This window comes from Macaca fascicularis, chromosome 4 (assembly GCF_037993035.2).
Source record: "Macaca fascicularis isolate 582-1 chromosome 4, T2T-MFA8v1.1".
NCBI classification, from domain to species: domain Eukaryota; kingdom Metazoa; phylum Chordata; class Mammalia; order Primates; family Cercopithecidae; genus Macaca; species Macaca fascicularis.
The window spans coordinates 717,794-743,609 of NC_088378.1; the positions used below are offsets into that span (position 1 = coordinate 717,794).

General features: G+C 41.8%; 1 protein-coding gene across 48 annotated transcripts in view; it reads right to left on the bottom strand.

Moving 5' to 3' along the window:
• FAM120B (family with sequence similarity 120 member B) overlaps window positions 1-25,816 on the bottom strand; it is an 83,118-nt gene that overhangs the window by 51,998 nt on the left and 5,304 nt on the right. For 25 of the 48 annotated variants that reach the window (XR_012433246.1, XR_012433247.1, XR_012433245.1 and 22 more), the window contains exons 2-4: window positions 18,880-20,526; window positions 14,800-14,980; window positions 5,791-5,892 (exon numbers count right to left, since the gene is read on the bottom strand). Coding sequence is in view for 42 of the 48 variants with exons in the window: in XM_074036690.1 (XP_073892791.1) it covers window positions 5,791-5,892; window positions 14,800-14,980; window positions 18,880-20,505 (1,909 nt within the window). In the remaining 6 variants the exon portion in view is untranslated. Of the gene's footprint in view, window positions 1-5,790; window positions 5,893-14,799; window positions 14,981-17,689; window positions 20,527-25,086; window positions 25,150-25,816 lie in introns of those variants that run through there. The other 23 variants (XM_074036673.1, XM_074036683.1, XM_074036670.1 and 20 more) reach the window with 7 other exon arrangements.

Sequence of the window (25,816 nt, forward strand, 5' to 3'; positions counted from 1 at the left end):
AGCCAACACAAAACAACCCTATGGCAGTAGTACTTCAGAGATGAGTCCGAGACAACCACAAGTGTCAGTAATTGCTTCTTAGAAACATACTTTCAGGAGAATAATCAACTCAGGCAACGTGTGCAGCCTCAGGACTGTGGAATACAGTGCAGCAATTCCTCAAGAGTCTAGACACAGAAATACCATTTGACCCAGCAATCCCATTACTAGGTATATACTCAAAGGTATAAATCTTTCTACCATAAAGACACATGCACATATATGTTTACTGCGGCACTATTCACAATAACAAAGACTTGGAACCAAAACAAATGCCCATCAATGATAGACTGGATAAACAAAATGTGGCACATACACACCACAGAATACTATGCAGCCATAAAAAAGAATGAGTTCATGTCCTTTGCAGGGACATGGATGAAGCTGGAAACCCTAATTCTCAGCTAACTCGCACAAGAACAGAAAACCAAACACCGCATGTTCTCACTCGTAAGTGGAAGCTGAACAATGAGAGCACATGGACACAGGGAGGGGAACAACACACACCAGGTCCTGTTGGGGGGTCGGGGGCAAGGGGAGGGAGAGCATTAGGACAAATACCTAATGCATATGGGGCTTAAAACCTAGATGATGGGCTGATAGGTGCAGCAAGCCACTATGGCACATGTATACCTCTGTAACAATCCTACAAGTTCTGCACATGTATCCCAGAACTCAAATTAAAAAAAAAAACAAAAATACTCAAAAAAACCCTGACTACGCACATGCAAAGTGAATCTTTAGATGAGCAACTTCAAAAGCCTATTTATAATAAGCAAAAAAATTCATTCATATATAAACAGAATACATTTACATCTCAATCCATCAAACTCTATACTTATATGGATAAGTATTCTAATTTCGCGCTTGCAAAAATGACATCATTACACCACTCCCATCTGGTGCATTCAACAATGAAAGTGGCTATAAAAAGTAGTAAATGCAAAATTTAACCCTTGTGACTCTAATGTGAATTTGTTAACACATTTGACAAAGCTTCACACTATTTTTTACAAGTTGGTGAAAAACCACTTTCAAGATTTTAACCGATTTATGTTGATCTGCGATGGTCGGGGTGGTTTCAGACACTGGCAGCCACATAAGCAGAGCCTCCACCAAGGCCAGGCACAGGTACACCCACACACCAGCTTCCTTAAGTGCATGTGCACACACACACACACGCACACACCCAGCTTTCTTAAGTGCATGTGCACGCACACACACACCCCCCAGCTTCCTTTTACCACTCACAGAAGCCTCCAAGACTTGTTGAGACTTTCTTGACTGACCTGTATGCAACAAGGGTCAGATGAAAACCTTCAACAATGTATGTAAGAGGAGGTGAACAAGAAAGCCACTGCAACTGTTTGATAGCAAATGACAGACTGAATCAAATACGTGGTCTTTTTTTCATGAAATGCATGACTTACCCTCATTTCATTTTGTAAAATAGTCTTCTAAGATATTCTGCAATTCTGGTAAATCAAATGTGTATAACCAAGAAATACTAAGCTTTCTGATTGTTGAACACCACTTTAAAAAGGTCCTTCAAGATAGACAAATTACCAATTAGATGTGTGCATTAGTTTTCCTAGGTTTCTAAAATAAGGATATGCTTAAAGTAACTTAAACAATGACACTTACAAGAGAAAAAAAGCTATCAGCACTTTGAAAATGAAGAATTGACAAATCTACAATTCTGGAGACTGAAAAGGCAATTTCAAATGCTTGCCTTTGGTGTGGGCCAAGACTCCCACCCAAAGAATGGAGAATGTCAGGAAAGTGAGTAAGAGGAGTGAGAGCAGTGTGCTGGGAAAGGGTAGACACACATGCACAGATCAAGGACCTTCACGAGCTGGGTTTGAGAAATGGAAGCTAAACTGCGTTATCAGAAACATCATCTTCCATGATATATTGTAAAGGAAATGAAATGTAGTATCCTGTAGACATGCTCCCACACGCACACATGGGAAGAAGTGTAGTATATACGTCCTGTAGACATGCTCCCACACGCACACATGGAAAGGAAGTGCAGTATATATGTCCTGTAGACATGCTCCCACATGCACACATATAAAGGAAGTGCAGTACATACATCCTGTAGACATGCTCCCACACGCACACATGGAAAGGAAGTGCAGTATATATGTCCTGTAGACATGCTTCCACATGCACACATATAAAGGAAGTACAGTATATACATCCTGTAGACATGCTCCCACACACACACATGGAAAGGAAGTGCAGTATATATGTCCTGTAGACATGCTCCCACATGCACACATATAAAGGAAGTGTAGTATATACGTCCTGTAGACATGCTCCCACACGCACACATATAAAGGAAGTGTAGTATATACATCCTGTAGACATGCTCCCACACCCACACATATAGAGGAAGTGTAGTATATATATGTCCTGTAGACACGCTCCCACACGCACACATATAAAGATGGGGCTCATACGCTGGGCAGTGGCTCACACCTGTAACCCCAACATTTTGGGAGGCAGAAGCGGATGGATCACTTGAGGCCAGGAATTTGACACCAGCCTGGCCAACAAGGCGAAACGCCAGTCTCTACTAAAAATACAAAAATTAGGGTGTGGTGGCATGTGCCTGTAGTCCCAGCTACTCAGGACGCGGAGGTTGCAGTGAGCTGAGATTGTGCCACTGCACTCCAGTCTGGGCAACAGAGCGAGACTCTGTCTCAAAAAAAAAAAAAAAAAAAAAAAAAGATGAGGCCCACAGAAATACACACATGTAAATAAGCTCCCTGAATAAAACAAACCAGTGTCTTGGTCCATCTGAGATGCTACGGAAAACACCATAAATGAAGTAGCTTGTAACAGCAGAAAATTTCTGGAGGCTGGAAGTCCAAGATCAAGGTGCCAGCATGGTTGGTTTCTGGTGAGGCCCTGCTTCCTGGTTCACAGACAGCACACGGCACCTTCAGACCGAACAAGGGGCCTCTTTTATAAGGGCAGGAATCGCATCTAATCACCTCATTCCCTCCCAAAGGCCCAACTCCAAATACCATCACATTAGTGATTAAGTTTTCAACACAGGAATTTGGCAGGGGGCGGTGGGGGGGGTTACAAACATTCAAACCATAGCACCCAGGAATGAGATTTCTTTTTCTGCTCCCTGGCTGGTTAATTTTGATTATTTCCCCTTCCTAATTTTTAACTAATTTCTATAGTTTTTTCCTGCACTTCCACTTTGTTGAAAAATACTTGTGATTTCCTTTTATTTCTACAATTCAGGAAAGCCAACATTAAATCACACGTGCTGTCAGAGGAAAAAGCCTTTAAAAAAGAAAAAGAACATGGGCCACTATATTGAAAAAGTCACTGAAAATGTAGCACTCATGAGATTACCCTAATTAAAACTGTCTTAGAAGAACAACGAAAATCAGGTATGGGTGTCATTTGGGAAAAACCGGCTCTAATGGTGCGACAAGAACCTTTTGCAGGTTTTCCTGACAGGTGGAAGAGGAGGGCCCATCGGCAGGATCTCACTTTTTTTTTTGAGATGGAGTCTTGCTGTTGTCGCCCGGGCCGGAGTGCAATGGCATGATCTCAGCTCACTGCAACCTCCGCCTCCAGGGTTCCAGCAATTCTCCTGCCTCAGCCTACTGAGTAGCTGAGATTACAGGTGCCTGCCACCACACCCGGCTAATTTTTGTATTTTTAGTAGAGACGGGGTTTCACCATATTGGCCAGGCTGGTCTCAAACTCCTGACCTCAGGTGACCCACCTGCCATGGCCTCCCAAAGTGCTGGGATTACAGGCGTGACCCCCACCCCGCCCGGCTGATCTCACTGTTTTTAATCGTATCTTGTATTCTGTGAATACTTGTGACAGGAAATTGGTTGCTCTGTTTTCCATTTTCGTTTAAAATCATTTGGCAATATTCCTCATAGATACTGAAAAGCATTTTAAATTTAAAATAGTCTATTTTTAATTATCGCTAATGCAAGTGTAAATAAAGAGTCATCCATTGAAATAACCTGGAATAAAAATTCAGTAATAGTTGTGGAAACCAGTGTGTTTGAGACGTGGCCCTCCGTGTAAAAGTTCAAATCCTATGTCCAGAGTAACAGCTGTGGAAATGAGTGTGTCGGAGATGTGGCCCTCCGTGTAAAAGTTCAAATCCAATTTCTAGAGTAATAGCTGTGAAAAAGAGTGTGTCTGAGACGTGGCCCTCCGTGTAAAAGTTCAAATCCTACGTCCAGAGTAACAGCTGTGGAAATGAGTGTGTCTGAGACGTGGCCCTCCGTGTAAAAGCTCAAATCCTACGTCCAGAGTAACAGCTGTGGAAATGAGTGTGTCTGAGACGTGGCCCTCCGTGTAAAAGTCCAAATCCTATGTCCAGCGTAACAGCTGTGGAAATGAGTGTGTCCGAGACGTGGCCCTCCGTGTAAAAATTCAAATCCAATTTCTAGAGCAACAGCTGTGGAAATGAGTGTGTTTGAGACGTGGCCCTCTGTGTGAAAGTTCAAATCCAATTTCTAGAGTAATAGCTGTGAAAAAGAGTGTGTTTGAAACGTGGCCCTCCATGTAAAAGTTCAAATCCTATGTCCAGAGTAACAGCTGTGGAAATGAGTGTGTCTGAGACATGGCCCTCCGTGTAAAAGTTCAAATCCTACGTCCAGAGTAACAGCTGTGGAAATGAGTGTGTCTGAGACGTAGCCCTCCGAGTAAAAGTTCAAATCCAATTTCTAGAGCAACAGCTGTGGAAATGAGTGTGTCTGAGACGTGGCCCTCCGTGTAAAAGTTCAAATCCAATTTCTAGAGTAATAGCTGTCTACAATTGATTGATTAACAGAATAAGGAACACTCCCTACAACAGCTTTTCTTAACTTCTCTCTCAATACAATTCCATGTATTTAAAAACCATTTATAGTGCTCAGATCCATACTTGGTAAATTACAGGTTCATGTGATGGAGAATAATAGCAACACCAGAGAATTGAATGTATATGAAAATGGAATAGCAAAACTGTGGGAAAATATTTGTTCTGTGAAACAATGATGTGAGCCACTAAAAATAAACTCTGAAGCTTAGCCTCCTCTTCCTTAACTGTTTGTATGTAGAACCCTACCCCGACACTTGTACATTCCTGACCTGTTTCAGATACTACGAACTCACAGAAAGAAAGGCTGTTCTTTGGATATACTTCAGCTAATCTGTAGGTGAACTTGTTTTTCCTTACCTCTCATTAAGTTTTAAGATACTACTCATGAAAATATAACCTTTTTTCCAGTTAAAATAACCCTCCTTTATCTTCTCTTTCTGGTTCCAGAACTCATCAAAATATACTTTCAGTGGTGGGGAAAAGATAAGATTGTTGATTCCAGCAGAATATCAAGAATCTATCCTGCTAAACTTCATGGACGTCTACCAAGCAACAACTAGATGTCAGGCACTGGGGCTGTGGCAGCAACATGCCCTGACCACGGCCATCCTTCTGTCTCTTTTCTCTCCCCACTGCTGTGGACCTGGACCAGGGTGGTGGAGAAAGAGGCAGAGCACCGCCGCAGATGGTCCAGGGTAAACCTGCCACAGCATCTTCCTTCCATTATTTTAGGACTTTATTAGATGAATACATTAATCATGAGCCAAGAGTTTAAATAAAAACTAGTATTTGTGCAGTTCTGGTAAAAGATGCTTTCCATAACTGATCCATTCTTAGACTTTTATCATAGAATGGAAAGATCTGTGGTTCATTTAAAGAAAGGCTGTCTGTACCTGGAACACTCATCTGCAGTGGCCTGACGAGGTCCGGGTGCCTCAGTGGGTTCCCAGGATATACAAACCACTCCTTGACAGCCGGGCAGGTGCTGGCAACATCTGAAGAAAAAGAGTTGGGTCAGTAGATGTGCAAGAGCACGCGTCGCCAAGCTCACAGTGTCACAGACCCAGCTCTGCCCAGGTGGCCAATTCAAAGTCCATAAATAGGTGAGTTCTCAAATCCAAGGTGACTAAGTAACCTTAGTTATCCAACAATTAATTTCTTATCCTCCAATCTGAAGGTAACCTGTTCACTCCATCAAGAACCATACTCTGTGGAACCGACAAAATCCTCAAGATAATCTGGGTAAGTAAACAATAATATGGGAGAGAGAGTTTACCATGTTAATGACTCCTACGATGTCCTTCCTCCCTAACCCCCTCACACTGTTCCAGAAAACACATAAAGAAAACTACTGGAATTTGACAGTCAACACGGATACAGTTCTTTAAAGCAAGACCAGGTAAAGAAGACAGTGGGTGTAGCTGAGGAACTCTAAAGGGAGGAGGTCAGCAGAGAGCAGGTGCTTACAGGGGAAGGGAAGAAGAGGTGGTGTCCCTAGATGCCAGACATTCCAGCACAAACATGATCATCAGTCAGACAGCTGGTCAAGTTGGGCAGAGGGCTTCGATGCGGGGCAGAGAGAGGCGGTGGGCTGGATCCAGGGCTGGGGGAAGCAGGCCTCGATGAAGAGAAGAAGAGGGGGCACTTTTCTATAAAAGAGCTGAGAAATGAAGTGGAGAGATGTTCCCTTAAAGTAGAAGAAAAAGACAAAAACAGGAATCAAAGATGAAGAAAGAGAGTATCAATCCAGGGAGCCCCACCTGCATTTCACAGCAGTTCTAGGAGAGAACTGAGACAACAGAGATTTGCTAAACACAGGATAAAGAGAACATCTCAAAACCTTCTAAGAAAAAAAAAGTCAGCAAAAAAGGAACATGAATCACTCCAGCACTGGACTTTGCACTCGGCATTATCAGCACCTGTGATGCCACAGGACCGTGGCGGTGGCTGTGATGAAGGAGAGTTGCTGAGCAGGGGACCGTGGCGGTGGCTGTGATGGAGCCACTGGGCAGGGGACCGTGGTGGTGGCTGTGATGGAGAGTTACTGAGCAGGGGACCGTGGCGGTGGCTGTGATGGAGAGTTACTGAGCAGGGGACCGTGGTGGTGGGCGCTTGCGAATGGGCAGAGCCACCGACCTGCCTTCCTGCCGTCAACACCAGAACTGAAGAAAGGGTTCTAGTGACTGCATTCATGTGATGGACGATGGGCGGGGCCAGATTGTTATCCCAGGCAGAAGGGAAACAACCCTCTATCACGCCAATTTTCTGCCCACAGGCACTGTCCAGATTGTATCCTAGTGAGGGAGGTAGTCCTCACATGAGGACACAGAGACTGGAGATCAAGACTACTGAGGCCACGATCTGCAGGACAGAGCACCAGAGAGCAGGGCAGCGTGCAGACCCAAGTGCTCTTTAGCCTCCGGCTGAAGAGAGAGCTGTCAGGTTTAGGGTAAGACTCAGAGAAGCCAGGCAAGGTCCTGGGGCTGACCAACCAATGGAGCTTGCACGGGGCTTGAAGACAGCGGAGTGTCCACCACCAGCAAACATGAAGAGGCCTCGTCCTACACCTCGGGCACTCTGGTGACAGCCCGGGAGGCCCTGTCTTAGGAGTAGGCCTGTGCTAGCGGTAAAGTGAAAGCCACAACGGACACAGCCTAATAAAGTTTAAACGTAAGTCTCGGAAGGAGCAGGCAGAGCAACTGCCTGACAGAACAAAACTCAACACTCTTCTTAGTATCCAAAATGTTCTAGCATCCAATCAAAAAACGCCAGACGTGAAAATAAGCAAAACTATGTGGACCCTGTGGGAGGAAGTCAATAAATGGCCCAGAGGAAGAGGCAAAAGAGACTGAGAAAGACAAAATCTTATTTTAAAAATGCTCATCTCTTCCAAATTTGATAGGAAATATCAACCCATAGATTTAGGAAGCTCAAGAATCCCATGAAGGGAGCAGAGTGAACCTTACTTAAAATCCAGCAAACAGGAGAGGAATTGTAAAGACAGCCAGAGGAAAAAAAGCCATGATACACATGGGGAACAATGATAAAGATGAGCCTTGTTGTCTCATAAGAAAGTACACAAGCCAGGAGAAAATACAGAACTACCTAAAATTCTATATGCAGCAAAACTGTACCCCCCCAAACAAAGATGAAATACAGTTCCGCAGGGCATAACAATAATCCGGTTAGTGACGGACTGCATACACATTCCTGGTGACGCCTTGATGATCCTGACCCCGTGGAGTCCTAGACTAAATTTGTGTGCTTGTGTCTGAGTTTTTAACAAAGAAGTTTAAAAAAATTAAAAATTTCTAAAGTATGAATTCAGGAGGTAGAGTTAAAAAATTTTCCAATAGAAAAAGGCTTATACAATGACGTAAAGAATTTTTTGTTCAGCTGTATAATGTATTTGTATTTTAAGTTAGGTGTTAATTACAAAAGAGTCAAAAAGTTAAATAAATTTAAGTTTATAAAGTAAAAAAGTTAGAGTAAGGTTAATTTATTGTTGAGGAAAGAAATATTTTTTATGAATGTATGATAGCCCTAAGTGTGCAGTATGTATAAAGCCTACAGCAGTGTATGGTCGTGTCCTGGCTTCCCATTCACTCTCCACTCACTCACTGGAGTCACTGGAGCAGCCGCGTGTGCAGTGTGTATAAAGCCTACAGCAGTGTACGATCATGTCCTGGCCTTCCCATTCACTCTCCATTCGCTCACCCAGCGGACTCATCAGAGCAGCCCGTGTGTGCAGTGTGTATAAAGCCTACAGCCGTGTATGGTCATGTCCTGGCTTCCCACACACTCCCCACTCGCTCATGGACTCACGAGAGCAGCCCGTGTGTGCAGTGTGTATAAAGTCTACAGCAGTGTACGATCATGTCCTGGCTTTCCCATTCACTCTCCACTCGCTCACCAGCCTCACCAAAGCAGTCTGCGTGTGCAGTGTGTATAAAGCCTACAGCCGTGTATGGTCATGTCCTGGCTTCCCACTCACTCCCCACTCACTCATGGACTCACGAGAGCAGCCTGTGTGTGCAGTGTGTATAAAGTCTATAATTTAAAGTGGGTATTGGCAAACTACCAGCTCATGGATCAAATCTGCCTGCTTTTATACAGTCTGAAAACTAATAATGTTTTTCATATTTTTTTAATGGTTGGAAAAAAATGTTTTTAAGAATATTTTGTGACTCCTGAGAATTATACTCTCTAAAATTCAAGTTTTGGCCTGGTGCGGTAACTTGCATCTGTAATCCCAACACTTTGGGATGCTGAGGTGGGAGGAGCGCTTGAGGTCAGGAGTTTGAGACCAGCCTAGGTAACACAGCGAGATCCTATCTCTTCAAAAAAAAATTTTTTTTAATTAGCTGGGTGTGGTGGCGCATGACTGTCATCTCAGTTACTCAAGAGGCTGAGGCAAGAGGACCCCTTCAGCCTTGGAGCTGAAGGCTGCAGTGAACTGTGATGGTGCCACTGCACTCCAGCCTGGGCAACAGAGTGAGAGACTGTCTCTGAAAAATAAATCAATCAATAAAATAAAATTCAAGTTCTGTCACATGGGAACATTGAATAAAGGCTTCCTGGCACACAGCCACACTCATTCCTGCACATGTTGTCTCTGGTTGTTCTTGCACTACAATAGCAGGATTGGGTAGTTGTGACAGGGACTGTGGAGGGAGCCCTCAAAACCTATAATATTTATTATTATCTGACCCTTCACAGAAAAAGTGTGCCAACCCCAATTTAAAAGTGTTAAAATCATGTATTATAGGGTTTAAAACATACGCATAATCTCCAAACGTTACATATTGGTTACATACTGTATGCTGCTATTTATATAACATTCTCAAATGAACAAGAACATAGAGATGAAAAACAGACTAACAGTTGCCAGAGGACAGGAATGGGGGGAAGAAAGATTGCCAGGACATAGGGGCACATGGAGGGAGTGCTAACAAACCAGTCCGTATCTTGGCTGTGGTGGTGGTTGCAGGATCTTTGCACGGACCTACACACCCACACACATAACTGCATGCATGTAAAAAACGGCACAAGTGAATAAGGTCTGCAGTTTGGTTAGCACTGTACCTGATGTTAAATTTCTGGCTTTGATATTACACCACAGTTATAGTAGATGTCATCTTTGGAGGAATCTGAGTGAAGGGTACATGGGAATCTATGTACTATTCTTGCAACTTCCTGTGAATCTGTAATTATTTCAAATTTAAAATATATATATATATGTATAAGACATAAAACAACAATAGCAAAAATGTTGGGGAAAATGCAAATACACAGTTATAAGGTTTTTATATTGCAAGTAACATGGTATATTATTCGATAGTAAACGGTGATGTTAAAGATATTAAAAGTAATTGCAAAAACTGCAATTACTTTTGTACCAATCTAACAGACCCCCAGATCAACCACTTTTTTTTTTTTCTTTTGAGACTAAGTCTCGCTCTTGTCCCCAGGCTGGAGTGCAATGGCATGACCTTGGCTCACTGCAACCTCTGCCTCCTGGGCTCAAGCAATTCTCCTACCTTAGCCTCCCGAGTAGCTGGGATTACAGGCGCCTGCCAACACGCCCAGCTAATTTTTATGTTTTTAGTAGAGACAGGGTTTCACCATGTTGGCCAGGCTGGTCTCAAACTCCTGACCTCAGGTGATCTGCCCACCTCAGCCTCCCAAAGTGCTGAGATTACAGGCATGAGCTACCACGTTCAGCCAACCACTTTTTTTTTTTAAATGGTAAATCTAGTAATCCAAATGAGTGCACAACAACACAATACTAAAAATTATTAAACTAATCCAAAAGAAGTAAGAAAATGAGAAAATAAGGTGGGGGGAAAAAGAACAAAGAGTAAAATGGAAGAGTGAGCCCTAATTACGCCAGAAGTTACATTCAGTGTGAACATTCCAATTAAAAGAAAGAGACTGTGACACTGGACGTGCCGTCTTTAAAACAGATGCACTTTAAATGTTAAGAAATAGTTTAAAAGTAAAAGGATAGAAAAAAACACATCATGCAAACATTAATAGTAAGAATACTGGAGTGACTATATTACAATAAAACAAAGACAACTTTAGGACAAGGAGTATTACCATGTTTTTAAAAGTGAACTCTCCTATTAAAAGGGTTGATTCATTAAGAAACATAACAGTCCTCAATATATATGCACCTAACAACAGTTTCAAAATACCTACAGCAAAAACTGACAGAACAGAAGGAATAAATAGACAAATCCACAGTAAGAGCTGGAGTTTTTAACTGTTTTCTCTCAGGAACTAAGAACAAGTAGACAGAAACTCAGTAAAAGACTTGAATAACCTTATTAGCACTACTGACTTCTACAGAACACTCTACTCCACAACTGTAAAATACACATTTTCAAATACAAATGGGATCATAAACTAAGTCAAACACATAACATAGAGTACAGTTCATTATCATCATATATAAAACAGCAAAAACAGCATTTTATTTTCACATATTAATAATGTAAACTTCACGTAGAAAGCCAAAAAGTTGAGGGAGAAAGAACTAAATATTAACCATGAAGACAAGTTCAATGTGAATGTTTTTTCCTGTTTATGTGGTTATCTAATAAAGTTATCCACTTGGTCGTAAATACATTACATTAACAAAGTATGAAATTTAGGTTAGTGAAGTTTACATAGTTTAATTTAATGAAAGAGTCTGAAAATAACTCCAATATTGTGATTTAATGTAAAAACGTTTTCATGAGGAAGATCTCTTTTTTCCATCATTAGAGTCAATGTGCAAATATCCATGTTAAGAAAGAATGTGGGTGGAGAGCACCTAAGAAAAAGAAATTTTAAAAAATGATTTAAATATGTGCAAAAATCACAAGCATTCTTATACACCAGTAACAGACAAACAGAGAGCCAAATCATGAATGAACTCCCATTCACAATAGCTTCAAAGAGAATAAAATACCTAGGAATCCAACTTACAAGGGATGTAAAGGACCTCTTCAAGGAGAACTACAAACCACTGCTCAGTGAAATAAAAGAGGACACAAACAAATGGAAGAACATTCCATGCTCATGGATAGGAAGAATCAATATTGTGAAAATGGCCATACTGCCCAAAGTAATTTACAGATTCAATGCCATCCCCATCAAGCTACCAATGACTTTCTTCAAGAATTGGAAAAAACCGCCTTAAAGTTCATATGGAACCAAAAAAGATCCCGCATTGCCAAGACAATCCTAAGTCAAAAGAACAAAGCTGGAGGCATCATGCTACCTGACTTCAAACTACACTACAAGGCCACAGTAACCAAAACAGCATGGTACTGGTACCAAAACAGAGATATAGACCAATGGAACAGAACAGAGTCCTCAGAAATAATACCACACATCTACAGCCATCTAATCTTTGACAAACCTGACAAAAACAAGAAATGGGGAAAGGATTCCCTATTTAATAAATGGTGCTGGGAAAATTGGCTAGCCATAAGCAGAAAGCTGAAACTGGATCCTTTCCTTACTCCTTATATGAAAATTAATTCAAGATGGATTAGAGACTTAAATGTTAGACCTAATACCATAAAAACCCTAGAAGAAAACCTAGGTAATACCATTCAGGACATAGGCATGGGCAAGGACTTCATGTCTAAAACACCAAAAGCAACGGCAGCAAAAGCCAAAATTGACAAATGGGATCTAATTAAACTAAAGAGCTTCTGCACAGCAAAAGAAACTACCATCAGAGTGAACAGGCAACCTACAGAATGGGAGAACATTTTTGCAATCTACTCATCTGACAAAGGGCTAATATCCAGAACCTACAAAGAACTCAAACAAATTTACAAGAAAAAAACAAACAACCCCATCAAAAAGTGGGCGAAGGATATGAACAGACATTTCTCAAAAGAAGACATTCATACAGCCAACAGACACATGAAAAAATGCTCATCATCACTGGCCATCAGAGAAATGCAAATCAAAACCACAATGAGATACCATCTCACACCAGTTAGAATGGCAATCATTAAAAAGTCAGGAAACAACAGGTGCTGGAGAGGATGTGGAGAAATAGGAACACTTTTACACTGTTGGTGGGATTGTAAACTAGTTCAACCATTATGGAAAACAGTATGGCGATTCCTCAAGGATCTAGAACTAGAAGTACCATATGACCCAGCCATCCCATTACTATATGACCCAGCCATCCCATTACTGGGTATATACCCAAAGGATTATAAATCATGCTGCTATAAAGACACATGCACACGTATGTTTATTGAGGCACTATTCACAATAGCAAAGACTTGGAATCAACCCAAATGTCCATCAGTGACAGACTGGATTAAGAAAATGTGGCACATATACACCATGGAATACTATGCAGCCATAAAAAAGGATGAGTTCATGTCCTTTGTAGGGACATGGATGCAGCTGGAAACCATCATTCTCAGCAAACTATCGCAAGAACAGAAAACCAAACACCGCATATTCTCACTCATAGGTGGGAATTGAACATTGAGATCACTTGGACATGGGAAGTGGAACATCACGTACCGGGGCCTATTGTGGGGAGAGGGGAGGAGGGGGGGGATGGCACTGGGAGTTATACCTGATGTAAATGACGAGTTGAAGGGTGCTGACGAGTTAATAGGTGCAGCACACCAACATGGCACATGTATACATATGTAACAAACCTGCACGTTGTGCACATGTACCCTAGAACTTAAAGTATAATAATAAAAAAAAATGATTTAAGTAACATTTGGCTCCAGAGTCCGTTTTTAAATCAGCTTAAACATCTTTCTTCTGTCCGCTTCCTTAGGCCACAGGGGTAAACTCTCGCAGTATGTATGGGAGAAAGCAGTGCACGCTGGGTGGTGCTACAGGAACCTAACGAAAGCTGGATTAAATAACCCCACTACCCCTGAGCCCCATCATCCAAAAATAATAATGATGACTTTTCCATCTGATGATTCTATCAGCACTTTTAGATCATGTAAATGTTCACTTTCTGGAACAACAGAGTAAGGTTAATATTGACACGTTGGGAAATAATGACGTTTAGGCAAATGGACCACTTTCACCGGTATTCTACTCCTTCTCTCTCTCATCCTGGTAATAGTGTGTAGACCATGTTTCTTATCAACACACTCTCAAATCAGACTGTAAAGTACCTGTCAAAGGTCTCTGTTTAAAAAAACAAGGCCTTACTGAAATAGGAGGTCACTAAATGCATTCAGCATCTCTGGTTTCTAATATGAAGTGTTCTTCCACACTCCTGATTCTCCCCAAAACTATTCCAAACGGTGAGTTATGGGACCTTCACTAACTTTCTCCTTGGGGTTAAAATTCCTCATTTTCACTGTTTGGGTGATTGACGGTCCACTCTCTACTCTTGTTGCTAAGCACATAATGGAAATGTAGATGAGAAAAACACAAATTTAATTACAAAAACACCAAAGGAAAATTGTTTGTATTTAAAAACATGACATACGAGATTCTGTAAAATTATTTTATAAAAATCACATTTTGAGGGAAGACTAAGTAGACACTATTTTCTTCTAATAATAAGTATATCCTACTCTCCCCTACAGCAGGAAAGAGTTTTCACATTTTTTAAAAAAGCATAAATCCTTTTAAGGCATAAAAATATGACACTTTATAGAAATCATGCATTCTTTTAACACATACTGATCAACTGCCTGCTAATTAGATATAGATGTCAAATGGCACTTATACTTAGTTTTTTATAGATGTCAGTGGTATTCTCAATTACAGATTTGACAGGGAAATAAAACCTACTTAATTGTCTCCATGTCCTGAAAGAATGCACTCTATTTCATGTGGCCAGTTTCTCAGAATTCAACTCCAAACAGAACCTTTCCTAAGAGGGGCCAACCAATCCTCACCTTGACAGTCCTCCAGTAAGAGTGAGTAGACCCGCTGTCGGATGGGACGGTAAATGAAGGCCTGGCTGGGTAAGGCCTGGTCAAGCTCATCTTCCAGGGTGTTGCTGCATTCAATCTCTCCACTGCTCATGATGTTGTACACCAGGTAGCTCTCTGCTTGGACGTGATGTGTTCTAGCAATCTGTTTGAAATTTAAATACAACTGGATTTCTCCTTAAAAACAAGACAGTAACTTTCAAATCAAATAGACAAAGTCAATGCCTTTCATCATACGGCAGTTTTTTAAGGCCCTCAGAAATGTAATTGACACTGAAATTCATGACATCAAGTTGCCATGTTCTCTTTCCTTCGGACTACCAATTTCAAACTTTCTATTCCCCCTCCTCCGCCTCTCTCCAAACATCTACGTCTTCTGCAGTATTTCACTGTTCTGTCTCCTGGATACCCTCCCAGTAACCGGGTGTTCACTACTTCTCACCAGTATTGCTATGAAAGGGTCTTAATCCCCTAGCCCAGTTTCTCTCCTTTCCAACCCATCCTTCACACCATTGCCACACTGTCTTTGAAAACTTTGCTACCCTACTCAAAACATTTGAAAGGCTACCACAAATCCTTCGCATAACATTCGAGGTCCCACTATGAAGCCTCAATCTCCTTTTTCTAGCCTTGTACACCATTTCACCCTCATAGAAATGGCCATAATCCAGTCTCAACAGAACATCTTCATTGTTCCTCAAGAGTACTCAATCTTCTACCTTCACTTGTGCCCCATAAGAACTTACCCTATCCAGAATCTCTCTTCCACTCTTTCCCAGCCTCTCACTTTACAATCCTCTTTCCCTTTAAGGTTCGCTGATGTCACCCTCTCCTCCCTTAGACAGGACCAACCTCCAGCTTGCCTTATGGAGCTCATATCCTATTTTCCCTGTAACACAGCTGTCTGGTCTGCCTCCCTTATTAAGCTGTAAGCTGCTTAGCATTAGAAGCCGTACTGTATTCATTCACTCATTTGTTCAGAAATTGCTTCATGAGTGAAAACCACATGCCAGGCACAGGTGCTTCTCCTCTGTAATGTCAAGACAGTGCTGGCTCATGGTAGGTGATGAGATACAAGATTTAAATTAATTCCACTTTCTCATTAAATAAGTAGTTAAAATCAGAAGGTCTATCATAGCCTAAATATATAGGTTTTACCTTCCAGTGAAGAACATTATTACTGTAAGAATAAGTTCATCTAGGTTACTATTCAAAATTTAAATCCAGTCTACTACTAAAGGCATTAAAATGTGATGCTAGGATAACCTGGATACCAGAAACTCTGAATCGTAAGTGTCTCATTTATATGTACTTAAACAGTCCTAGTTATGTTGATTCATTATTCCTAGGCTTCAGTCTTAATCTGTTCCTTACCTTCTTCCTAAAGAAAATGGGTTTAATAAAAAAGTGCCCGGCTCCCAGGACTATTGTGAGGATTAAATGAGTCAATATAAGAAAAACACTTGTCCTGAGGTGTGGCTTGCAGCTCACTGCCAATGCATGTTCTATAGGATTATAAGACTAGCCGGCCAGGCATGGTAGCTCATGCCTATAATCCCAGCACTTTGGGAGGTCGAGGCAGGTAGATCACTTGAGGTCAGGAGTTCAAGGCCAGCCTGGGCAACATGGCGAAACCCATCTCTACTAAAAAATACAAAAATTAGCTGGTCGCGGTGGAGCGCGCCTATAGTCCCAGCTACTCAGGAGGCTGAGGTAGGAGAATTGCTTGAACCTGGGAGGCAGAGGATATCTTGCCACTGCACTGCAACATGGGTGACAGTGAGACCCTGTCTCAAAGAAACAAACACTCAACTGATCTTCCAAAATGCTGACATAGAGAAGACACAGATATATGGCTGTGGTTATGTGCGTACCCAATGTAACTGCTGTGCCCACAGCCTTTCTACCTGAGCATTTTTCCAGGGTGACTATGTATAGTTGATATAGTTGAAATACATGTTGGAATTTTAGTTGCCTATTAGGGTTGGAAGATGACACTGCAAAAAATTTTTTATAGAGAAAGTGTAAGGGCAATGTAAGAAACTTCAAAACTGTTTTCAAAGATACAATTAAGTTAAATCCATGTCAACAACTCGACCCACCACTTTGCCCAGGCACTCCCTTCCTGTGAGGACTCTCCTTGACCCCGCCTTCCCCAACAAAGGCTCTTACACTGCCAAACCCCGATGGCTTTGCCTCCACTCCCAACCCTGTGCTGCAGTAACTCTCGGAGGCCACCAGGACCTCCTCATGACTGACCCAAGTGCCTATGTCTAGTCCTATTTCACTTCTTTACCTCTGTAGCATGTGATACTCCTGTTTCTTTTCTCCTTCGCGAAACCTGCCCCCTTGGACTTTTGTGGGGATTATCCCCTCCTTATTCTTCCTCCTCTCCTCACTCCAGATCTCTCAGTGGAGTGTCCCTTAGTCTCCATCCCACATCATCTTTTACTTTACACATAAAATAGGGTAACTCCCAGATGCCTGTCTCTTGCCAGTAATAGAACTTTAGGCCCATATTTCACTATGAGAACATGTGTTGGAGGTGCTATCTACTTAACTAAAATATAACCCACTTAACCTTCTTCTCCCTGTCAAACCTTTCCTCCTCCTTCCTTAGATTAACAGCATCTACCATCCCTGGTGCTCCAGGAGGAACTTCACCTCCACAGCAAGGCTTATTTATTAGTTTCACTTCTGAAACATTTCTTGAATTTGTTTCTTCCTATTTCCACTGCCATTTTCCTAATTCTAGCTCTTTTGTATTTTACCTGAGTTTCTGCAATGGCCACTTTAACTCCACTCACTGCACTGTAATGTTTCTAAAACCAAAAATCTGATCACATCAATATACCTGCTTACAAAAATCGAATGCTGGTTGGTTGGCAGGTTCACATCACTGCCCTCCAGGTCTCATCACACAGCTGCTCAGCTGCTGTCCAGGCCTGAGTTCTGTATCAGACTTGGGGCAGGAGCTTCCTTACAGATCTATGTAGTTGTAACTAGATGAAAGATGGTGGCGTTCACAGCACCGGGAACAAGGAAAGGTGTGTGGTTAAGATAGTTAAGTTTGGTTTAGAACTTGCTGAGGTACCTTTGAGACATTCATGTGGACACAGACCTCTTCTGTAAAACAAGGATAAGTCTATCTCACAGGGCTGTTGAGAAGATCTAATGAGAAAAGTTACCTAATGCACCTACCACAGAACCTCATACGTAGTGGCCCCCTTCAAAAATCTTCAAAGGTGCTATAATACTTTCAGAATTAAGTCCAAATTCCTCATGAGGCATTTAATAACCTTCCCAATTTGGCTTTGTCTACCTTTTCCCATTTTTTTTCTCCAAACCCCACGCTCCAGCCTGGCCTTTCTCCCTGTGCCCCCGAGTGATGCAGATTCGAAACCTACACCTTTAGTACTTCCACAACTCCCAAGTATTTGCTTATTCAATGCATACTTTGCCTGCCTCATTAAGGTCTGGCTCCAGTTCTACCTCTTTGGGGAATTTTTCCCTGTACTTTATTTATTTTTGTGACAGAGTTTTGCTCTCATTGTCCAGGCTGGAATGCAAATGGCATGATCTCAGCACACTGCAACCTCCGCCTCCCGAGTAGCTGGGATCACATGTGTGTGCCACCATGCCCAGCTGATTTTTGTATTTGTAGTAGAGATGGGGTTTCACTATATGGGTCAGGCTGGTCTTGAACTCCTGACCTCAGGTGATCCACCTGCTTTGGCCTCCCAAAGTGCTGGGATTACAGGCGTGAGCCACTGCACCCAGCCTTCTCCCTGTACTTTAACCCACAAAGTTCTCTTTCTCTCTTGTATTCTTACAGCACTTTTCTGTAACATTCATGTGATAGTATCCAACACTGGTTATGAGTTTTCACACATATAATGTCACACTTCCTAACAAGCCTTATAGACTCCTGTTGTGCATCCTCTCACAGTGGCCAAACACCAAGGCAGTAATAGATCTTCACCAACAAATCCGTCAGTGGGTATATTTTCAATCATGGCATACTGGCTGGGCAGATCCACATACCTTTAAGATTTCTGTGTCTGAAACCATGGTTACTTGTTGCTTTATTTCAGGCCCCACATTCGTGGGGTCTTCTTGTTTAATTTCAGGGTTTGTACACATGAGAGCTTCTAGCTTAAATTCAAAATCTGTTGCTACAGGTAATTTTTGATTGATTTCAGGGTGTGTACACATGGAGTCTTCTTGCTTGGATATAGGATCTGTACATATGGGAACTTCCTGTTTGGATTCATGGCCTGTACACAAAATTTCTTGCCTAGATTCAGGGTCTGTCCATATTAAAACTTCTTGCCCGGACTGAGGGCCTGTACACATGGGAACTTCTTGCCTGGATTCAGGGCCTGTACACATGGGAACTTCTTGCCTGGGTTCAGGGCCTGTACACATGGGAACTTCTTGCCTGGATTCAGAGCCTGTACACATGGGAACTTCTTGCCTGGATTCAGGGCCTGTACACATGGGAACTTCTTGCCTGGATTCAGGGTCTGAACACATGGGAACTTCTTGCCTGGGTTCAGGGTCTGAACACATGGGAACTTCTTGCCTGGATTCAGGGTCTGAACACATGTGAACTTCTTGCTTGGATTCAGGGTCTGAACACATGGGAACTTCTTCCCTGGACTCAGGGTCCGAACTCATGGATATTACTTGTTTGTCCAAAGTTATTACACCTTTGGGTTTTTGGAAAAACCATGGAGATTTCTGTCCTGGTAAAAGATACGATGCCATTCCTTTATAAAAAAGAGCTTTGTTTGGTCCCAGAGGTAATAACTCTTCTAATTTTCTCTCACCTTGATACAAGTGAAGAACTTTCGATATATGGTCTGACACAGCTAATATGATGTTACCTTTTTTGTCAAAGTTCTCTTTTACAGAGGTATAGGATGATAAGCATTTGTACCTAAAGCTTTCAAACATGCCCTCTGGGATGATGTCGTTGCCAAGGAGGCAGGCCAGAAGAGGAAGGTCGGCTACATGGAGGCCCAGACTCTCACAGAGCTTCTCTCTGCAGAGCATGACAGTGTCCAGGCTCTCGAGGCAGAGCTCGCTAATTGAAAAGTAGGGACAAGTGTCATAGATTAGGTAATCAGTGTCTTCCCCTAGAATCCCAAGGCAGTTATGCTGGAGGCCATAGGAAGCTACCTCATAATCTGCTTCCTGTAAGGAACACAAAGTTTCCTGGCCCAGTGTCTTTAGAGCAAATCGTGTAAACACAGCTAGCCCTGAGGGGATGAAAAACATATTTCTGCCTGGCTGCTCCTTGTGTGACTTGATGTAATGAAAAATCCTGGATATCTCCCTATTGTTCTTGAGCCTTCGTTTCACCCATTCATCTCTCTTATCCTGCTCCACCATGCCATCAAAGAAGAATATCAACTTGATCCCAACCGCCGTAAAAGTTTTAACAAAATCTCGCAAAGCAGAAAAGTATTCTCGCCACTGGCCACCGCAGATCCAAGACTCTGGAGTATACCAGTATCTGAGACAACACATGGCATCAACCACAATGGTAGGGGTACATCCAGGATACTTGCTTCGGTGGTGCTCTGCCAGTTCTTTGAAATTTACTACTGTACATATATGTGGACAGGTACTTCCCACAAATCCTTGCAAACCTCTCACACCCATAACTGAACTCCGGGAAAGGATCTGGAAAGAAAAATAAATTAATCAGTAATTATGGCATTATCATTAGACGTATGGCACCTTTCAAAGCAAACACAGTAGTTAATATTTACACTCTGTTTCCAAAAACATTCTTGTCTCTGAGGTAACACGATACGCTTGTTAGGAGCCTGAAGAGTTCTCAATTCAAACATATGAGGAACTTCACCGAAGTATAAGTTAATTACTTGAGCTGGGCTTTCACAAGGACAAGAGAGTGCAGCAGTCTTTTAATGTTTTCACTAAGATTATTCAAGGTATTTCTTGATAAAATTCAGAAAGAGGTTAAGTTTTCAAAGTAGTAGTATTTCTCACCTAGGGACTCAGAAGTTACTGTCAAAAATCTAAAACATAAATTGAAATACCACATGGATGATTCTCAAGATAATTTTTCTGAGTAAAAGAAGTCAGACAAAAAGAGTACACACTATGACTCGACTTACCTAAAATTCTAGTTCATGAAGAGTTAGGCTAACCCCTAGGGACAGAAAGCAGGTCAGCGGTTGCCTGGGATGGGGACAGACGGTGGAGGGAAGGATTACCAAGGGTACACTTTTGGGGGTGACAGATACATTCACCACTTAGTGGTCATGGTTTTACAAGTATATGTGTATGTTAAAACTTACCAAACTGTACACTGCAAACATGTGTCACATACACCTGAATAAAGGTGTTAAGAAAGTCACATAAAATTCACTATGCCTAATGTTGTAGTATCTGAGATAGTGACTGACTTTGCAGAGAAACTGCCCATTTGGAAATTTAAAAACAGATACAAAGTAGTTTACAGTTACAATTTGGAATCTGGAAAAGGTACGAGCACAATATTGTATATGACGTTATAAAAGGCGTTCTTCAAGTAGGCAATGATGGGCGTCAATGGTCAGAAAAACTCCATGCTGACATTCTTTATGATCTATGCTTTTTCCACTACAGTTTTCTTTAAGATTAATGCAGGCTTTATGTCCTTTGATAAAACACAACAAAAAATTCTTAATATGCAAACAGCAACACAAAACCAACGACGCCCCTCCTCGACAGGCTGAAGGCAGCAGGCACCAGGTGACTAAGCGCATGGGTATCTCTCATGTTCAGGGTATTTCCCAGCTGCCAGGCAGAGGTGAGCACTTTACACAGACATTCTAATCTTTAGGGTGACCCTGACATGTAAGTATTATCCGCTTTATTCTACAAATGAAGAAACTATAAATTGTCAGGTTGAGAAAAGGCATCCTCATAAGACTATCTTTTAAGAATGTACTGATTTTTTTTTTTTAGACCAGGTCTCACTCTGTTGCCTCATCTGGAGTGCAGTGGTGTGATCACAGTTCACTGCAGCCTCAACCTACCAGTTCAAGCCATCCTCTTGTCTCAGCTGCCACCACACCTGGATGATTTTTTTTTTTAATTTTAGCAGAGACAAGATCTCACTATGTTGTGTTGTCCAGGCTGGTCTCAAACTCTCGAACTCAAGTGATCCTCCTACCTCAGCCTCCCAAAGTGCTGAGATTACAGACATGAGCCACTGTGCCCAACCAGAATTTACTGATTTTTAATGGGCTCTAGCCCCTAACGGCAGAATTTGAAGGTATCCGTTTAATAGCCACATTAACGGGATTTTCATTAATTGCATAATGAAAATATGCAAAAATTGGGTGAACATAAATAACACACATTTTATGTTGACATTTAGAAAAGTCTTGCTCATAAAGCTATTAAATATAATGGGATACATTCATACATCTACACCAAAATCACTACAGTGATGTGATTTGTAAAGAGTTTATCTTGGAAACACAGCCAAGGTATTTGAGTTTTTGAAGTGGAAAGTGGGCTTCATATGTGATTATGTCAACTGTAAGGAGGTTCTACGTACGGGATGGACCCTATGTACAGGAAGGTTACACTCTTATTTCTGAAAAAGGGTATTCTTTTTCATTTGTTATTCCAACAGAGTAACAGGGGACAGGCGTTGGAAAGGAAATACAAGAATACAAAGAAGATTGGTCAAAATGGATTTTAAAAGAAGGCTTAGATTTCATCAGCTCTAGACGACTGCTGTATGCCTGGCTTTAATTTAAACAGGGCTTGCATGGTTTGCGGCTGATGAGCTGGCTACAGATAAGCCTCACAAATCTCAAGTGTGACTTGATTTCTATGCTGTGAGGGAAGGCCCCACTTCTCTCACCAAGCTCTGTGCTGGCTGCTGCGGGCCCAGGAGAGGCCCTGGACAGCAAAAAGGAAAAAAAAGGAACAGCATTTGAATACAGTCAAAGCAGAGGACTGAATCTGACTGCGAGCCAGGTCCTAGGGTTCACTGCACGCCCACTGTGGTCAGAAGCTAGCAGCCAGTGGGGCTCTGGGGCCAGGCAGTTCCCAGAGTTGCGGGTTGGACTGCTCAAGACACACAGGACCAATTTCTCACAGTTTAAATCATGAGTTCGAGTGTGACACTACAATATGCTCTTCTACAGTATTCACTAAGAAAAAGTGGGATAGTAAAGGTTTTGGGAACTTGTGATATTAGAGGATGTCTTCCAGTATTTCAGTATCTTCAAAGTGCTATAATACTCACAACATCCATTAATCAATGCAATTAGTGACGTAGGGAATAAAATGTATAAAAAGGTATGGAAAATTCCATGGATATGTCTCTAAATTTTTTCTTTTTTAAGCCTTTCATTGCTAAGACTATATATGGAGGCTTTTCATTCTCTAAAGGTGGTTATTATAGGATGACTGGGGAAAATAATATGTGTATATAAAAGTCATTCTATCTGCAAATTATATAAGAAATTTTCACTATCTAGGTAATCATTGTTTAGAAAGAAAACAGAAGTTATTTCTCATTAGGGAGGAGTCTAATTGCCCTAAATACGGCCTGGGACCCTTTGGGGATCACTCCCTTTAAGGTGGGCCTCACCATCCTGTCTTATCCCAGCACCTGGCACAGCATCTGCATGGGACAGGCCCAGTATTTGAATGAATAAATGAATTAATCCAAGGACAGTATATAAAGATAAATCAGGAATCAGTAAGTTACAGACTTCAATTATCGCCAAAGAAGCAGTGCAAAGTAGAATCACTGCCCTCAAGCAGCTTACAAAAGGTTTGGGAAACAAAGCATCAACAAATCCTAGTAAGGAGCTGCAGCAGGCGTAAGGTACAGCTGGAGGCTGCCTCGTTCCTGGGGCTGGCTCATTCTCCTGACAGCCAGACCAGTTCCAGGGTATTGGGTTACCAGTAAACGGGGAAGTGGAAAGTGGAAAGAGAAGTCCAGAAGCTCCTTTACTATAATCTTTCAGCTTACAGACACTTGAGGTTAAGAGCAATGTGCTCAGCAAAAACGAAACTGCCTGACATTGATGGACACACACACAGTGAGGACGACTCGTCTGGCGTCACTCTAGACAGAGGGATGAGGGACTTATGGACAGCCCAAGGGCAACTCCCCATCTAGACAGCAGCCTCTGCAGGACAACCAATACCCGGCTGCTATAACCACCTTAACACACTCCCAGCATCTAAGCCATGTCAAAGCATGACTGTAGAAAGCTAGAAGTGTAACTCAGGCAAGTAGTAATGAGCAAGGGCACTTAAGAGACAGGGAAGCTGGATCAGAGCACTAGAGGAGCTCAGGCTCACACAGTCCATCACCAAAGGCCCACTGGAATAAGCAAGGTAAGCTGGAGACAATAAAACCGTAATCTTTGCACAGAAATAATTTACATCTCTAATCTACAAACTAGCACATAACCCCACAATGTCTGTACTCTAATGGAGAGTAAGCAGCAAAGCCAAACAGAGGTAAATCTGTTAGAAAATTAAATAATCTTGGGTTAGTCTGAAACAACAGCCCAGTATGACAATACAAAACACGAAGTCTTCTTTTTTCTTGTTTTGTTTCCAAATACAAAGTAATTTTTCTTTCAATGGTAACTTCTGGCTAAGCCTGGGTCCAGGCTCTCCCAGTGATGTCCCCCCATGGCTTGCTGTGGAACATCTGAGGTCTGTTGTTTCTTCTCTCCTCTCCTCCCCCGCCTAAAAAGTGAAACTCATAGGGACGTCTCAAACACCAGTTGGGTGAGAACAGGCACCAAAAACCCCAGGAGATTAATAGTTATCCCTCGCCAGCACAAAGGACAGCATCTGCTGAAGGTTTATAATTTATGAATGCACAACCAACCAGGTGAATAAATAAGGGTGGGTGCCAGTTAAGTTGGTCTTGATGCTTCAGAGGATCTCCATACAAGGGTCATTAAACTGCTGAGCTTTGCAAGAATTTCCAACCACCGATAAAGACTCTCACCTTGACTCTCACCTTCACCACACTTTTGCTAGGGCCTTGAGCCCTCTTCTCTACCAGGCCTCAATCTGGGGCTTTTAGCAAGAATCCTGCTCAGTTTAGAGAGAACCCACCTTTGATATCTGGCCACCCTGGCCTGCCTTCAGCAAGAATTTCCCTGTCCCTGATGTCTTCCCTCAGAAATGCCCACCCCTCACCCTCACTCTGCTCGTTGGTTGTAAATCCCCAGCTGTCCTCACCGTGTTCAGAGTGGAGTCAGATCTCTCTCCTTCACTGCAACAGTCTTGAGTAAAATCTTCCTACTGTTTGAACAAAGGCCAGAATTTCAACATCGGCACCTCAAAGAAAGCCTATAGCTATTATGTACTTTAAAATTTCTAGGAATAGATGTGTAGACTCAGGGTGCCCTGGAGGATACCTCAGAACAGTCAGGCCATGACCACTGGCGCCAGCTGATGTCACAGGGGAAGTGGGAGAATGATGGGCAGAGTTTTGTTGATAAAAGGAAAAGTTCCAGAATAAAATGCAACAGTCCAGATTCTAACTGCCACTTAGCAACAGTGAAATTGTGGTACAATTTTATTTATAATTATAAATTTGTTCATCAAACATGTTTATCAATTGCCTAAAGTTTAGTAAAATCTGTCCAACATGTCAAAATTCTTAAATTATCACAAATTTTAAAACAAAGACATAAATTTTAGTAAGGTTTTATTGTATTTATAATTTTTATAAGCTAGATTACTTTTTAATATTGGGAAATATATTAGTTTGTAAAAAAATGATCAAAAAATGAACCATTTGCAGAAAATTCAGAGAAAACACAAGAAAAAATTTTTAAACATTTTACATATTTCAGCCTTTTTCTACTATTCACTGCTTCTAAAAATTGAGATTGTACTTTCATAATCTGTTTTTGTGTCCAATTTATTATACATTCCCAACTCATAATGTTACTATTCTCCCACA